This window comes from Ranitomeya imitator, chromosome 1 (assembly GCF_032444005.1).
Source record: "Ranitomeya imitator isolate aRanImi1 chromosome 1, aRanImi1.pri, whole genome shotgun sequence".
Classification (NCBI taxonomy): Eukaryota; Metazoa; Chordata; class Amphibia; order Anura; family Dendrobatidae; genus Ranitomeya; species Ranitomeya imitator.
The window spans coordinates 779,458,399-779,476,778 of NC_091282.1; the positions used below are offsets into that span (position 1 = coordinate 779,458,399).

Genomic DNA, 18,380 nt, shown 5'->3' on the forward strand with positions numbered 1-18,380 from the left:
TTATTTTCCACCATAATTTGCAAAATACATTTTGCCAAATCAGGCAAGGTGATTTTCTGGATTTGTTTTCTCATTGTGACTCTCATAGTTGTGGTCTACCTATGATGTCAATTACAGGCCTCTCTCATCTCTTTAAGTGGGAGAACTTGCACACTTGGTGGCTGACCAAATACCGTACTTTTTTTCCCCACTGTATACATTAACATACATATTTACAGTAAAATTCCTTTTCATCCACTAGTCATTGGTCCAGAAACTCTGATATTGTCAAGCTTCCTGCTGTGCCTGCATCCCTGGCCCCTCGTGCCGGTCATATCTAATCAACACTCTTCGGTCTCAGAAGAGCCAATTCTCATTTCCACTCTCATTATTAATCAATAGTGAAGGAGAATTCCCACATATAGACAGAGCGGGGGTTCCATCATTTATTAATTCCCCCATAGCTGCTTGTATCTACTGGTGAATGGCAAATGAGAAATAATAAGCATCTATTGATTGTCCATGGGGGCCCCTTATCTCTATTTGCTGTGGATCAAAGCAAGCTATTGTTATCTGTTATCCACCTCCCCACCCCCGCCATACAAGGCCTCAAGAGAGTTATCCAATGATCTTGTTACTGCACTAGAGCAGAGGACTTCAACCTATGGACCTCTTGATTGTTGCAAACTAAAAGTCCCATCGTCATCCCTGTCAACATCCCTGTCCTGCCTTGACAGCAGGAGGCTCCAAGAGCATGCTGGGTACTGTGGTTCTCCATTGGCTGGAGGTCCGCAGGATGAAGGCTTCATAGCCCTCAGTGAGTGCTCACCCGCTCCACCTCCTGCAGGTACAGTAAGGCGATGTCTCCAGACTTCTCGTAGCATGTGATGATATCTTGGTCCCGATCCACGTGAAGACTGTTGGTGGAGGAGGAATATGGCAGCTTTTCTAGACAAAGACCTAAAATTAACACAACATATAAAGGTAGTCGGAGCTCGTTGAAGGTTGTTATTTTGCTCGTCCCCCTTCCCCCCACAACTTATATCGTGAAATCAGCAGCAGAAATCACAGATGCGTTAAGGCCCCGTCACACATAGCGACGCTGCAGCGATACCGACAACGATCCGGATCGCTGCAGCGTCGGTTTGGTCGCTGGAGAGCTGTCACACAGACAGCTCTCCAGCGACCAACGATCCCGAGGTCCCCGGTAACCAGGGTAAACATCGGGTTACTAAGCGCAGGGCCGCGCTTAGTAACCTGATGTTTACCCTGGTTACCATCCTAAAAGTAAAAAAACAAACGCTACATACTTACCTACCGCTGTCTGTCCTCGGCGCTCTGCTTCTCTGCTCTGGCTGTGAGTGAGCACAGCGGCCGGAAAGCAGAGCGGTGATGTCACCGCTCTGCTTTCCGGCTGCCCGGCGCTCACAGCCAGAGCAGAGAAGCCCAGCGCCGGGGACAGACAGCGGTAGGTAAGTATGTAGCGTTTGGTTTTTTTACTTTAACGATGGTAACCAGGGTAAACATCGGGTTACTAAGCGCGGCCCTGCGCTTAGTAACCCGATGTTTACCCTGGTTACCAGCGAAGACATCGCTGAATCGGCGTCACACACGCCGATTCAGCGATGTCAGCGGGACCTCAAAGATCAAAAAATGGCCCAGGCCATTCCGACACGACCAGCGATCTCACAGCAGGGGCCTGATCGCTGGTACGTGTCACACATAGCGAGATCGCTACTGAGATCGCGGTTGCGTCACAAAACTTGTGACTCAGCAGCGATCTCGCTAGCGATCTCGCTATGTGTGACGGGGCCTTTAGAGCTTTTCCTGCACAGACTTTCAACCTCTGGATAAAACAAATGGTTTTATGCACTGAGAGCACCTGATAAATGTATTTTCCCGGCAGTGATACATTGTAGCGAACTCTGAGGACAGAGTTTTGTGCTGCTGATGTTATGATGTTCCTTTGTGCTGATAGCAAGCAGAGATCTTGGGTGAAATTACTAGAACTGATAGAAACTTGTAGAACATTTTATTTATTGACATAAAATAGAAAAAAATGTAACCCGTTAATAACCACCAAAACGTCCCTTTAACGGCGGCAGTTAAGGGTACTTATTACTCTGCGCCACTTTTTAACAGCGCTGAGAAATAAGGTTATAGCGCCCCTAGCGTTGTAAATTATCTGGGGTCTCGGTTACCAGGGGTAGCTGGAACCCCGGAGAACATGATTCGGGTCGGTTTTTACCGATCCCAGTGTTGCGATCACCGTTATTATACCTTAGTTTGGTAAAAATATTAATATAAAAAAATGTATTTATTTCCATTTTTTCGTTAGGATTGGGCTAGGGTTGGGGCTAGGGTTAGGATCACGGTTAGGGTTGGCATTAGGGTTAGGGGTGTGTTACGGTTAGGTTTGTGGTTAGGGTTATGGCTGGGATTAGGGTTAGGGGTGTGTTGGGGTTAGGATTGGAGTTGGAATTGGGAGGTTTCCACTGTTTAGGTATATCAGGGGGTCTCCAAACGCGACATGGCGCCCACCACTGATTCCAGCCAATTTTGCGCTCAAAAAGTCAAACGGTGCTCCCTCCCTTCTGAGCCCTGCCATGCGCCTAAAAAGTGGCTTTCCCCACATATGGTGTGTCCACTTTCTCCTGATACCCTTGTGAAATTTAAAAAAATTTGGCCCCAAAGTAAATTTTTTTGTGAAAAAAATATTAAAATTTGTACAATTTTTAAACTTTTAATTTTTGGACCCTTAAATCAGAGAGTGGGTTCACACAAAATACTTAATAGTTAATAAATAACATATCCCACATGTCTACTTTACATCAGCACAATTTTGGAAACTATTTTTTTTTTGTTTGGAAGTTATAAGGGTTAGAAAGTTGACCAGCAATTTCATTTTTCCAACAAAATTTACAAAACCATTTTTTTAGGGACCATCTCACATTTGAAGTGAGTTTGGGAAGTCATTATAACAGAAAATACCCAAAAGTTACACCATTCTAAAAACTGCTTCTTTGTACCTGTGGCAGCAGCATCAGAGAAAGGAGCCACAATGCAGGGAGAAAGTGACTTAGCGCCGCTGCTAGAACATGGGGATTAGAGGTCTGAGGCAGCAGTATACACTGTTAAGCAAAGGGGAAGAACCGCAGCAGACACCACGCCTGGGAACAACCCAGTCACACCACACTAGAGACTAATGACAGTCCTCTGGTTACTGACAGTGGATGGGAACATTCTTGCTTTATTCAGACAATTTCCTATACGTTGTATAGGGGCAAAGGCTTCACATCATCGCTAGCTATGCTCATCCTCGCTATATGCTGCAGCTTAGTGATCCTCATCAACATTACTGTTCTCGTATGCGTCCTGTCCCATTGCAGCGGATACGAGAAGTGTAATCATTGCAGTAATAACTCAGTGGCATTAATGATATAACGGTATTAATGGATCAGATTCAGGAGAAACCGTCACTTTGTCACTAAGACCAGAGACTGAATGCAATCCGATCCGATCCAGGGCCAGAGAGGGGCCAGGGGCAGAGATAAATGGAGAGTGTAATATGAGGATACGGCGCCCCCTGCTGCATGCACAGCGCAAACACCCAGAACTACTGTTCAGAGAGAACAGCCAAGAAAAAGACAATGTGTCACCAACAAAAGAATAATCAGGAGAATAGAAAGCTGATCTCTAGTGATGGATAGCAGGGCTGTGGAGTCGGAGTCGGTATAATAAATAATAATTTTATTTATATAGCGCTTTACAAATTATAGAGGGGATTTGTACAGACAATAGACATTTACAGCATAACAAAAATCACAGTTCAAAATAAGATACTAATCGGAATGGGGAACCTGCTCGCAAGCTTACAATCTATAAGAAAAAGGGAGACACGAGAGGTGGATGGTAACAATTGCTTTCGTTGTTCGGACCAGCCATATTGTAAGGATCGGGTGTTCATGTAAAGCTGCATGAACCAGTTAACAGCCTAAGTATGTAACAGTACAGACACAGAGGGCTATTAACTGTATAAAGTGTATGAGAACATGATGTGAGGAACCTGATTAAGGTTTAAGGTTTTTTTTTTTTTTTTTTTTAATAGGCCACACAGGGATAGTTAGGTTAATGAGTTGAGGCGATAGGCCAGTCTGAACAAATGCGTTTTTAGGGCACGCTTAAAACTGTGGCGATTGGGGATTAATCTTATTAACCTGGGTAGTGCATTCCAAAGAATTGGCGAAGCACATGAAAAGTCTTGGAGACGGGAGTGGGAGGTTATGATTATTGAGGATGCCAACTTCAGGTCATTAGCAGAACGGAGAGCACGGGTAGGGTGGTAGACTGAGACCAGAGAGGAGATGTAGGGTGGTGCTGAGCCATGGAGTGCTTTGTGAATGAGGGTAATAGTTTTGTACTGGATTCTTAAATGGATGGGTAACCAGTGTAATGACTGGCACAGGGTAGAGGCATCGGTGTAACGGTTGGTGAGGAATATAATCCTGGTAGCAGCATTCAGGACAGATTGGAGCGGGGAGAGTTTGGTAAGAGGAAGTCCAATTAAGAGAGAGTTACAATAGTCCAAACGAGAATGAATGAGTGAAACAGTGACAGTTTTTGCACCGTTGAAAGTAAGAAAAGAGCGAATTCTAGAAATGTTTTTGAGATGCAGATAAGAGCCAGCCAATGATCGGATATGGGGGGTGAAGGAAAGCTCAGAATCAAGGATTAACCCAAGGCAGCGGGCATGTTGCTTGGGAGTAATGGTGGAACCACACATGAAGATGGCAATGTCAGGCAAAGGTAGGTTAGTAGAGGGAGTGAACACGAGGAGTTCAGTTTTTGACAGGTTCAGTTTCAGATAGAGGGAGGACATGATGTTAGAGACAGCGGTAAGACAATCACTGGTGTTTTCTAAGAAGGCAGGTGTGAGATCAGGAGAAGAAGTGTATAATTGGGTGTCATCAGCATAGAGATGGTACTGGAAACCAAATCTACTGATTGTTTGTCCAATAGGGGCAGTATACAAAGAGAAGAGGAGGGGGCCTAGGACTGATCCTTGAGGAACCCCAATAGTAAGGGGAAGGTGAGAGGAGGAGGAACCAGCAAAAGATACAGTGAAGGAGTGGTCAGAGAGATAGGAGGAGAACCAGGAGAGAACGGTGTCCTTGAGGCCGATGGAGATGAGCATAGAGAGGAGGAGCTGATGATCCACAGTATCGAATGCTGCGGAGAGATCCAAGAGAATCAGCATGGAGTAGTGACCATTAGATTTAGCTGTTAGTAGATCATTAGAGACTTTAGTGAAGGCAGTTTCAGTAGAGTGTAAAGAGCGGAAACCAGATTGAAGAAGGTCGAGAAGAGAGTTATCTGAGAGATAGCGGATGAGACGAAGGTGGACCAGGCGTTCAAGGAGTTTAGAGATGAATGTAAGATTAGAGAGAGGTCTATAATTAGCGGCACAGTTTTGATCGAGGGATGGTTTTTTAAGTAATGGGTGTATGATGGCATGCTTAAATGAGGAGGGAAAGATACCGGAAGATAGAGAAAGGTTGAATATTTTTGTTAGGTAAGAGGTGACAGCCGGGGAAAGTGACTAGAGGAGATGTGACAGAATGGGGTCACTGGTGCAAGTGGTCGGTCGAGAAGATTCAAGGAGCCTGATTACTTCTTCTTCTGTAACTGGTTCAAAGTCAGAGAGTGAACTAGATGCAGTGGGGGAGGGAGGACAGTGCATGGTATGAAGGGATTGGGAGCTAATTTCCTGTCGAATGTGGTCAATTTTTTCTTTGAAGTAATTGGCCAGATCGTCAGCGCGGGGATCCGTGGTTGGGGCCTGCACACTTGGGTTGAGTAGGGAATGGAAAGTGTCAAAGAGACGTTTAGGGTTACTGGACAGCGAGGTGATGAGGGTGTTAAAATAGGTTTGTTTGGAGAGGTGAAGGGCAGAGATGTATGTTTTAAGCATAAATTTATAATGGATGAAATCTTCGGGTAGATTAGATTTTCTCCACAGACGTTCGGCGCACCTGGAGCACTGCTGTAGGAAACGTGTTTGCAACGTGTGCCACGGTTGTCGCCGTCTGTGCCGAGTTGTTCTATGTATAGAAGGTGCAATTTCATCCAGGGCACTTTGGAGGGTTTCATTGTAATGCTTCAGTACAGAATCAGGACATGAGATGGAGGAGATAGGGGCCAATGAGGCCAAGTTCTGCATAAGTTTCTGGGTGTTAATGGCCTGTATGTTTCTATAAGTGTGGAAAGTGGGGGTGACCTGAGCAGGATGGCAGTTCTTGATAGAGAATGAAAGAAGGTTGTGGTCAGAGAGCGGGAGAGGGGAGTTTGTGAAATCGTCCACTGAGCAAAGCCAGAAGACCAAGTCAAGGGAATTCCATCTTCATGCGTATAAAATGGACAGACTCTGAAAATATATAATAAATTGGGTACAGTAGTTCAATGTAGTTTGTGGGGAATATTTTTTTCATTAGAATTTGGTAACATTATGAAATGTTCTATAAATGTCTGTCCTATTCCTGATCTAAGGTCTAGACTTTTAGCTGAGATGAATCTGTGCTGCAGTTTATGTTCATGACAAGTAGTGAGGCTCCTCCTCTACAGATAAGGGGAAAAAAAATAACAAACACACATGGAAGGAAAGCCTACATTCATCTCAGAATTTCTGGAGTGAACAGGAAAGCAGAATTAAGGAAGGTAAGTACATCCTAAAGCATACTTAAACTTTCAATAAACTGTGCATAAATCAATAATCCAGTATATGTTTTCTCTGTATACTTGATGTTTTAGTTTGTTTTTCCTCTTAGCTCATGTTTGGACAAATTAGCTGCTCTTATATACACTATACATAGAATATAAGGGGGAAAAATGTTTTCTAACATCTCAAATTCAGAAATACAGTAACAGGATCGATGAGGACATATATATTTGTGTGTGTTCTGGAATATGATTCAGCACAAACATGCTCCCTCCCTCCTCCCCTCTTCATAGACTGTGAAGAAATATGATGTGAAGCATTTAGTGAGCTGTACCCTGTTGTAAAGTGTTCATTTTAGGACATGGTAACGTATCAAAGTCAAACATCAGAAATACTCAGTCTGACGCCTGAGTCTGACGCCTGAGTCTGACGCCTGAGTCTGACGCCTGAGTCTGACGCCTGAGTCTAATACTTGAGTTGAACTGCTGAGACAAGCCTTGACATTGAAAGGTCAGAGTAAAGCTATTTAACAACATATTTTACAAACTTTATACTTATCTATTGATTTATGCAAAGATTGTTTTATTTCTATCCCAAATTATACAGGACACGATTCACTATTCTTGTAAGTATTATACTTTATTTTTTTACAGGACAAAATTATTTTAGAGCAAATTTACATAATTACAAATTGTCTAAGAAGCATCTTATGAAGTCCTCTGTATTTGAGCATTTTACAATGATTTAAGATAACATTTTGTGTGTCAGTGTATAAGTGACAAAGATGAAAACAAATGCTGTGATGCCAAAATCAGTGCATACTCAGGCAGTGGTAAAAATGCTCCTTCAAGATATTCCAATCTAAAAAGACATTTATAACGCTGCCACCCAGTTTACAAAGCTGTGACTGAAAAAGATCACAGCAGCACCAAGAAACCAGCACTTCCCGCCAGGCAAAGGAGGAGGAAAGAGCATCTTAAATGTCAGTTACAAGATATTTTGTAAGTGACAAAGTTACTGTAACAATGACAACAGATGTGTTTAACCCCTTCACCCCGAAGCCTGTTTTCAACTTCCTGACCAGGCCATTTTTTTCAATTCTGACCACTGTTACTTTATGGGGTCTTAACTCTGGAATGCTTCAACTGATCCTGGTGATTCTGAGTTTGTTTTCTCGTGACATATTGTACTTTATGATAGTGGTAAAATTTCTTCGATATGACTTGCGTTTATTTGTAAAAAAAAAAAAAAAAAAAATTTGCTGAAAATTTTGCAATTTTTAAACTTTTAGTTTTTACGCCCTTAAATTAGAGAGTCATATCATACAAAATAGTTAATAAATAACATTACCCACATGTCTGCTTTACATTAGCACAATTTTGGAAACAATTTTTTTTGTTAGGAAGTTATAAGGGTTAAAAGTTGACCAGCAATTTCTAATTTTTACAACAAAATTTGCAAAACCATTTTTTTTAGGGACCACCTCACACTTGAAGTGACTTTGAGGGGCCTATGTGACAGAAAATGCCCAAAAGTGACATCATTCTAAAAACTGCACCTCTCAAGGTACTCAAAACCACATCCAAGAAGTTTATTAACCCTTTAGGTTCTTCACAGGAATTTTTGGAATGTTTAAAAAAAATTGAGCATTTAACTTTTTCACAAATTTTTTTACTTCATATCCAATCTGTTTTATTTTACCAAGAGTAACAGGAGAAATTGGACCACAAAAGTCATTGTACAATTTGTCCTGACTACGCCGATACCCCATATGTGAGGGTAAACCACTGTTTGGGCACATGGCAGAGCTCGGAAGGGAAGGAGCCCCATTTGAATTTTCAAAGCAAAATTTGCTGGAATTGAGATCGGACACCATGTCGCGTTTGGAGAGCCTCTGATATGCCTAAACAGTGGAAACCCCCCAACAAGTGACAATTTTGGAAAGCCGACACCCTAAGGAACTAATCTAGATGTGTGGTGAGCACTTTGAACCTCCAAGTGCTTCACAGACGTTTATAATGTAGAGCCTTAATTTAAAAAAATTTTTTTTTAATCTTTTCGCCCCAAATTTTTTATTTTCCCAAGGATAGCAGGACATTGGACCCAAAAGTTGTTGATCAATTTGTCCTGAGTTAGCTGATACCCCATAAATGGGGGTAAACCACTGTTTGGGCACATGGCAGAGCTTGGAAGGGAAGGAGCGCCGTTTGACATTTCAATGCAAAATTGACTGGAATTGAGATCGGAACCCATGTTGCGCTTGGAGAGTCCCTGATGTGCCTAAACAGTGGAAACCCCCCACAAGTGACCCCATTTTCGAAAGAAGACCCCCTAAGGAACTTATCTAGATGTGTGGTGAGCACTTTGAACCCCCAATTGTTTCACTACAGTTTAGAATGTAAAGCCGTGAAAATTAAAAAATCATTTTTTTTCCCCACAAATTGATCTTTTAGCCTGCAATTTTTTATTTTCCCAAGGGTAACAGGAGAAAATGCACCCCAAAGGGGGCGTGGCTATGTAAGCCAAGAGAGAAGACGCACCTTTTGGAGGCTCCCATTATCCTGATCTGAATCCGGCCATTTATCCCCCTGAACTGCAGCTGCACCGGCTGAGGCGGTGCTCTGAAAGCTCGGGAGACCGGCGACCCCCCCGGGTGGCGGCGGTGGAACGCTGGAGAGCCGATATCTGTGGCGGCCTGGAGGAGCGGCGAGGTCCCTGGGCTGCGGCGGCCATCTTTAAGCGCGGCTCCGACGGGCGGGACGCAGTGCCGGCGGCGGCTGAAGCCGGGTGGATCCCCCGGGGAGCACGGCAGGCACTTACATACAGCGGGGACGCTGTGGAACATCGAGGAGCAGGAGACAGGTGCCGGGTCTGGAGCGGCGGGCGGGCCCTGGGAGACGGCGGCCATTACCACAGCGCACTCTCCAGCAGCAAGGAGAGAGGCGCTATATAGCAAGTCTGCGGTGCATTCAGGAGGTGAGCTACCGGCCTGAAACACTAAAAGGGGCAGAGCGGTGTGCGCCCTGGAAAATTGGGCCCTGCACTCCCCTTATCAAAACCCCTGCTTGCACCATTACTTTGGAGGGATCGTTCCCCCCTCCCTGCTGTTCTTCCTGGGGAACTGTGGCTGCTCTGGGACACAGTGCCTGGGCAAACTCCTAAATTGATACATTTGCAGATATCTGAGACTCTTTGCTTGGTTTGCTGCCTCTCGGGGGGTGCATCCCGGTGTTTGGCCCTGTCCGGTCTGCTAGTGGAGAATAGACTGCCATAATAATAAATTTGGTCATTTGGTGGGGATCTTCTGCCAATCACCATGCATCATCCTAAAGGAGCGGGGGCTGCTGACAAGTTGAGGAAATATGCCAGAGAAGATGCCCCAGATAATACACGCTCTCTCAGAAATAATCCCACGCAGAGTCAACGCAAAAATCGTCTTTCTGACAGCAATGAGGAGGGAGAACAAGACGAACTGACTCTTAAACAAGCATCTGAGCAGTTGATGCAGGCTATATCTCTCACCAGGTCCTCTCTCACTGAGAAAATAGAAGACGTGCATACTGAAGTGGGCCGTCTGCGACAAGATATACAAACTATGAGAGGGCGTATTTCAGAGGTTGAAACAAGGGTGTCTCAGATAGAGGACACCATTGCCCCAATGGAGGCTAAGTTATCAAAGGCCACTGGCTCTGTGAATGCCTGGAAGCAAAAGGCAGATGACCTGGAAAACAGGCTGCGCCGTAATAATATCCGAATTATTGGCCTACCAGAACGCTCGGAGGGTCAGCAACCTGAGCAATTTCTAGAGGACTGGCTTAAAACCTCCCTGGGAGACGGATTCTCCTCAACATTTTCTGTGGAAAGGGCCCATAGGGTCCCAACGAGACCTCTTCCTCCTGGAACTCCGCCCCGACCCTTTCTGGCACGTCTCCTTAACTGCAGAGACAGGGATGCAATTCTTCGCTTGGCAAGGCAGAAGGCCCCTATTAAATTCAATAACGCCACTATATCAATCTTCCCGGACTTCTCTATGGAACTTCAAAAGCAGCGAGTTCGATTTATGGAAGTCAAAAAGCAGCTCAGGGATAAAAACATCATTTACTCCATGCTTTATCCAGCTCGACTCCGTATTGTTCATGAAGGCTCCTCCCTGTTCTTCACTGACCCGGCGGAGGCGGTCGAATGGTTACGGTCATACAAGGGGCCTAGTACCCCGGACTCTTGAGTAGCTCTTTCTATCTGATGGCAACACAATCTAGAGCTCTCTATGTGGGTGCTGAGTTTGTCAACTATACCGGACGCTGATTCCAGTGAGGGTATCCCCTATTCTACTCAACTATAGGAGTGTAGGATTACACTCCTCCACTGTTCAAATGTTGTTTGGTTTGGTATTTTACACCAGTTTCAATTTCAATTGTTTGTTATGTTTATTAGTCGCCAGTGATAACCTTATGCTCTGTATGATGTTCCTGATTCCCGCCCAGGCTGTGGTGTATGTTATGCCTTTTCCCGAACGTAGATATGGGATCTGAGATTGTATGTATGACGTGGAACATACGGGGTATTAAGACTCCTCGAAAGAAAATTAAGGTATTTTCACAAATTAAAAGGTATCATCCACATATTGTAGCACTTGTGGAGACGCATTTGACCAGAGACACAGCTAAGTGTACGCAAAAGCCGTGGGTGCAGTGGTCCCTTCACGCATTTCACACCAGTTACTCCAGAGGGGTCTCCCTGTTGGTACATAGGAATGTCAGGTGGGAGGCTAGAGAGTCACGACGCGATCCTGAGGGTCGCTTTGTTTTTGTTCATGCCTTTATTAATATGAAGGAATATGTGATATTATGTGTTTATAACCCACCCCCGGCCGGCATATCGGTTCTCCGCATGGCACTGGGTTTCTCCCTAAATTATCCTAATGCTAGTGTTATCTGTATGGGAGACTTTAATTTAGTCATGGATAATCTTAAAGACAGACTGAGACTAGACGGCGAGATGTCAAGGGGGCCCCTTTCTCAATCTCCCTCTCAATTGGCATCATTTATGAACGGTAGCGGATGGTTAGACCTATGGAGAATACGTCACCCTGAGATAAAGGAATATACTTGTCATTCTTCAACTAGACAGTCTCTATCCCGTATAGATTACATATTTGGATCTAGCGACCTAGCACTGTGGGTGAATAGTGTCGAACATGGTAGCAGGGGGATATCAGATCACAGCCCAGTTGTTCTCAAACTTAAATACGGTCAGTCAAATAATAATATACCTTGGAAATTGAATCCCTTCTGGCTGAAACTAATAGATGCTAGTGATAGAACGGTTGATCAGTTAAACTGCTTTGTCTCTACTCACCCAGACCCCTCGAATCTCAATCTGTTCTGGGACACTCTAAAGGCATATTTGAGGGGATGTCTGTCCTCTACAATCTCCTATATAAAGAGGGTGACGGCGGGGGAAGATGACGAGATTGAGCGACGGCTGAAGGACTCGGAAGCCGCCTATGTGGCCAATCAAACTAACGGCAACAGGGTGGAGTGGCTCACTTCCCAAAGATTATACACCCAAAATATAGACACTAAATCAAAACGTAAATTATTTTTTACCCGTCAGTCTTATTTTGAAATGGGGAATCAGGCCAGTAAACTCCTAGCTTTTTTGGTACGTCAGCATAACACCTCCAACACGGTACTACAGATTCGGACACTCGATGGTTCGTTGGTATCCTCCACCGAGGAAATTCTTCAAAGTTTTTGTAATTACTATAAGTCACTGTACAAATCGGGTAGTGGTCTTGGGGTCCCTGAATGTATAGACTATCTATCAGACATGGCATTCCCCTTACTGAGCCCAACCCAGCAAGCTTTTATGGAAGCCGAGTTTACTCTGGAGGAGGTGGAACAGGCTATAATGGATATGGCCATCGGGAAGGCCCCTGGACCTGACGGGTTTCCCGTTGAGTTCTATAAAAAATATCGGGACCACCTGGCACCACTCTTATTGAAGGTGCTTCAGAATATATGGGAGGGAGAAATTATGCCTGAAACATTTTATGATGCAAATATCATTGTACTTAAGAAGGAGGGAAAGGACCCCTTGGAATGTGGATCATATCGCCCCATATCATTGGTGAACGTAGATTATAAAATCTTCACTAAAATATTGGCCACTAGACTAAATACAATCATATTAGATCTTATACACCCAGATCAAACAGGCTTTATGCCTGGGAAAAGTACCTCTATTAATATTCGGCGGGTCCAATCAGTGATTCAATATAGCTCCCTAGAATTGGATAATAACTGGGCTCTGGCATCCCTAGACACAGCTAAAGCGTTTGACTCCCTTGAATGGCCTTTTCTTTCTGCATGTCTGCAGAAATACGGTTTTGGAGATAAATTCATTAGAGGGATAGATACACTATATAGGAATCCTAGGGCACGGGTAATTGTGAATAATTCTATCTCTGATTCTTTTACTTTACATAGGGGAACCCGTCAGGGATGTCCTCTGTCCCCGGCCCTCTTTGCCCTCGCGATAGAAGCATTGGCAATACGCATAAGGTCTTCCACGGATATCAAGGGAATAAGTATTGCGGATCGTGTAGATACCATCGGTCTATATGCTGATGATATGATCATATTTATGGATAAAACAGAAGAAACACTACCGCGAGTAATAACGACTATAGATAATTTTAGCAAATTCTCTGGTCTCTATATCAATTGGGATAAGTCTGCTCTGATGCCTCTGTCTCATGCGCCGATGCCCCGTCTCGAAAATCTCTCGTCACTACCTGTAGTCTCCAATTTCAAATATCTAGGAATACATATGTCTCAATATAGTCAGCTGGACCTACGACTTAATATTTATCCACTATTGGACCTGGCCAAATCTAAATTCATAGCTTGGAGCAAACTCCCTCTCTCCGTTGCAGGTCGCATTAATTTAGTTAAGATGATATTGCTCCCCAAATTTAATTATTGTCTCCAACATAGTGCTGTGCCAATACCCAAATCTTTCTTTGCAAACTTAAACTCCCTGACCACGTCCTTTATATGGGGGAAGACTAGACCCAAACTCAAGCTATCTACTCTACAGAGACCGACAAGGGGGGGAGGGGCAGCCTTACCAGACTTTTATCTATATTATCTTGCTGGGCAGGCTAGGGCGATAAGCAAATGGATGCCTAGCAACTCCCTACCTAATTCAGAAAGCCATATAATCCATTCTGCCCGTATTGACTGTCCACTGGGTTTTTTGGAAATGGAGAAAGTCAGTGCTCCCCGTTTGCTGCCATTGCTTCGACAAGCGAGATTAATATGGAGACAAATTAAAAAAGTTATTAAATATACAGATATAATAGCCGAAATGCCACTGTGGTATAATAGTTATTTTCCAGAATTACTAAATCACCCGTCTACTGAGTTCTGGATCTCATGTGGTGTTCTCTCGGTAGGTAATTTGTATAACCAAGATGTTTTTGTGTCCTTTGAACAATTGCGGGATACCTGCAATATCCCAAGATCTCAATTCTTCCGTTATTTACAGCTGAGGTCAGCTTTCCAGTCACATATGCGAAATGCAGGTGCAGGTCGAGCAATTTCATCTTTACCCCTTATAGGCATTCTCAAATCACAGGGTCCTCAGGGGCTCATTTCCTCTTTATACACATACCTATTATCCGTGGGAGATGGGCTCACTATTAACACCTTAAAAAAGAAATGGGAGGGACTCCTTCCCGATACACTGGGAGAGGAGTGGGAAGATATTTTGGAATCTCCAACTAAAGTTTCTCCCTCAGTTAACAATAGGATGACCCAGCTATATATTACATATCAGACTTATCTGACTCCGACACGACTTTTTAAAATGGGCCGCCTTCAGACGTCAGACTGCTTACGGTGTCACGCACATGATGCGGATTTTACCCACATGATATGGCGGTGCCCGGTAATCCTTCATTATTGGAAAGAAGTCACGACATTGTTAACGTCTTTATTGTTAATCCCTGTCCCACTTGAACCATTGACTTGCCTATTTGGGGTGTGGGATACAGAGACCTGGGATCACCATACTGGGATCTTCCTTCGAGAAACGCTCTTCTTAGCACGAAAGGTACTGGCATTAAGGTGGATGGGTGGCTCCTCCCCGTCTCTCAGAGCTTGGATTGACCTGGTGAACTCGGTTATCCCATATGAAAGAACACTGTACCATAATAGAGGATGCCCAGGTAAATTCGAAAAAATTTGGGGTAGATGGAACTCATCTCATCATACTCTGTAGTCTGCGTGGATTAGATATATGCACGGGGAGGAGGGCATGGGGTTTGGGGACATCGTTGCAGAGCAAACTTGAATCTGTTTTCTTTTGGCGACTTATTACTAAAGGTTAAAGTTGTTTAAGTTGTATAGTAGGTATTTTGTAGGTACTAGTGATTCAACATGCACAGTCTATTGCCTCTGAACTTTGGATGCGATGATGTTTGTAATCATTTGTATCTGATGGTATGTTTAATAATGATAAATGTAATATGTGCAATGTTTGTCTATTCTGAAATTAATAAACGAATTTAAAAAAAAAAATGCACCCCAAAAGTTGTCCAATTTGTCTTGAGTACGCTGATACCCCATATGTGGGGGGAACCACCGTTTGGGCGCATGGCAGAGCTTGGAAGGGAAGGAGCGCTGTTTTGGAATGCAGACTTTGATAGAATGGTCTGCGGGCGTCACGTTGCGTTTGCAGAGCCCCTGATGTACCTAAACAGTAGAAACTCCCAAAAGTGACCCCATACTGGGAACTAGACCCCCAAGGAACTTATCTAGATGGGTTGTGAGAACTTTGAACCCCCAAGTGTTTTGCTAAAGTTTATAATGCAGAGCCATGAAATTCCAGAATTGGCTGGCATTGAGATCGGACGCCATGTCACATTTGGAGAGCCCCTGATGTGCCTAAACACTGTAACCCCCCCAATTCTAACTCCAATCCTAACCCCAACGCACCTCTAAGCCTAATACCAACCACAACCCTGACCACACCCCTAACCCGAACACACCCCTAACCCTACTACCAGCCCTAATCTCAACCCTAACCCCGGCACACCCCTAACCCTAATCCCAACCCTAACCCCAACCCTAACTTTAGTCCCAGCCCTAACCCTAACTTTAGCCCCAACCCGAACCCTAATGGGAAAATGGAAATAAATACATTTTTTAAATTTTATTATTTTTCCCTAAGGGAGTGATAAAGGGGGGTTTAATTTACTATTTATAGCGGGTTTTTGTTTGGCAGCTGTCACACGCTAAGAGACTCTTTTTATTGCAAAAAATCATTTTTTGCATCACCACATTTTAAGAGCAATAATGTATCCATATTTTGGCTCAGAGTCATGTGAGTTCTTGTTTTTTGCGGGATGAGTTGATGTTTTTATTGGTACCATTTTCGGGCACGTGACATTTTTTTGATCGCTTTTTATTCTGATTTTTGGGAGGCAGAATGAACAAAAACCAGCAATTCCTGAATTTCTTTTAGGGGAGGCGTTTATACCGTTCCACGTTTGGTAATATTGATAAAGCAGTTTTATTCTTCGGGTCAGTACGATTACAGCGATACCTCATTTATATTTTTTTTAATGTTTTGGCGCTTTTACACAATAAAAAACATTTTATATAAAAAATAATGGTTTTTGCAACACTTTATTCTGAGAGCTATAACTTTTTTTACTTTTCTGCTGATGATGCTGTATGGCGGGTTTTTTTGCGGGACAAGATGACGTTTTCAGAAGTACCATGTTTATTTATATCTGTCTTTTTGATCACATTTTATTACACTTTTTGGTCGGCAGTATGATGATAAAGCGTTTTTTGCCTCTTTTTAGCAGTGTTCACTGAAGGGGTTAACTAGTGGGATAGTTTTATAGAGCGGGTCGTTATGGACGCGGCGATACCAAATATGTGTACTTTTATTGTTTGTTTGTTTTTATTTACATAAATAGATTTATTGGAAAAAAACATTTTTTTTTCTTTATTTGGGGATTTCTTTTTTTTTTACACTTTATAATATTGTCCCAGGGTGGGACATCACTATGGTACATCAGATCGCTGATCTGACACTTTGCATAGCACTGTGTCAGATCAGCGATCTGACAGGTGGCCATTTTGGATCCGGGGACTCGCGATCGCATCGCTTTGTTCTGGTGGGAGAGCGCAGGGAGCCCCCGTCCCTGCGCAATGCCCCTCTATGTCGCTGTCACTACTAACAGCGGCATCAGAGGGGTGAAATGCCCACGATCGGCGCTAGCTGACACCCGCACGCTATGGCCGCGGTGCTCAATGTGAGACCGCGCGATAGTGCTGCCGTACTAGTACTGCGGTTTGCGGGAACTCAGGCGCATGTCGGAAAGGGGTTAAAAGACAGCTCATCGAGTTTGTTGTAAAGGACTGTGTACCATTATCATAAAGCAGGTCTTCGACTAAAAAGCTGTTTGATTATTTTCATCTAATTTCCATGTATTTTGGTGTGCTGAAAACGAAAAAAATATTGCAAAAAATCCTGAACGTCAGGATTTGCCACAAAATGCAAAATTCTCTTCAAATTTAGTATATTTTTCTCAATTTTTGGTATTTTTTTATCTTATTAAATTACTATTAATTAATTCACATCAATGCATTGAAGATATACAAGACTCTGACTACAAAAAAAATCGTCGGACGAATGCTGAAAGCATTTCAAGCTTTAGGTTGCCTGATGAGTTTGAAAGTGCATTTCCTCCATTCCCACCCTGACAACTTTCCTGAAAATTTGGGAGCTGTGAGTGAAGAGCAATGTGAGCGATTCCACCAGGACAGTAAAGAGATGGAAAGAAGATACCAGGAAAGATGGAGCATTACAATGATGGCAGGCTACTGTTGGACGCTTCAGAGAGACATTCCAGATTCTACTCACAAGCGTAAATGTACCAAGAGAAGCCTCACAGGGAAGAAGAATCGATTTTAGAGTGTGTTAGTGAGCTCATTGCAGTTAAAAAATGATTTTCATGAAAGATTTGTAATAAAAAATTAATTTTATGAGTCTATTTTCATTTATTTTGAGGTATTGTCTTATCTAACAGTTACTTAAATTGTCAGAAAACATGATGTCCTAGGACAAAACAGCTCATTTTCAGATTCAGCACACTTAAAACCATAAAGATTACGTGGAATAACCAAAAACAGCTCTTGAAAGAAAATTTTTTTGCAGACCTGTGATTTGCACAACAAGCTTTTAGGGTATGTGCACACGCTGCGGAAAACGCTGCGGATCCGCAGCGTTTCTGCAGCTGCGGGTCCGCAGCAGTTTCCCATGAGTTTACAGTTCAATGTAAACCTATGGGAACAGCGTCGGACTGGAGCACCTTGGGCCCACCAGAGAAAATCATTCTTGGGGCCCACTATGTAGCTACATAGAAATACATTCAAGACCATCAATTGTGCGGTAAAACATGCTAATATCAGGGCATAATACAAGGTAGCTCCCCTCATATAGTATGATGCAGCCACCTGAGAGAATAATGCAGCCCCTCCACAGAATATAATGTAGCCCCCTCAGAGTATAATGCCAACCTCTCATAAGGCAGCCCCCCATAGAATATACTGTAGCCCCTCATAGGGCATAATGCAGCTCCCCTCATACAGTATGATGTAGC

At 43.5% G+C, this 18,380-nt stretch overlaps 1 protein-coding gene across 3 annotated transcripts in view; it reads right to left on the reverse strand.

Annotated features, from left to right (window-relative positions):
- The window catches only part of TTC7B (tetratricopeptide repeat domain 7B), a 189,856-nt gene that overhangs the window by 46,132 nt on the left and 125,344 nt on the right, over positions 1–18,380 (reverse strand). For all 3 annotated transcript variants that reach the window (XM_069736715.1, XM_069736734.1, XM_069736725.1), the window contains exon 4: positions 809–939. In XM_069736715.1, coding sequence (XP_069592816.1) covers positions 809–939 — 131 coding nt within the window. The remainder of the gene's footprint in view (positions 1–808; positions 940–18,380) is intronic.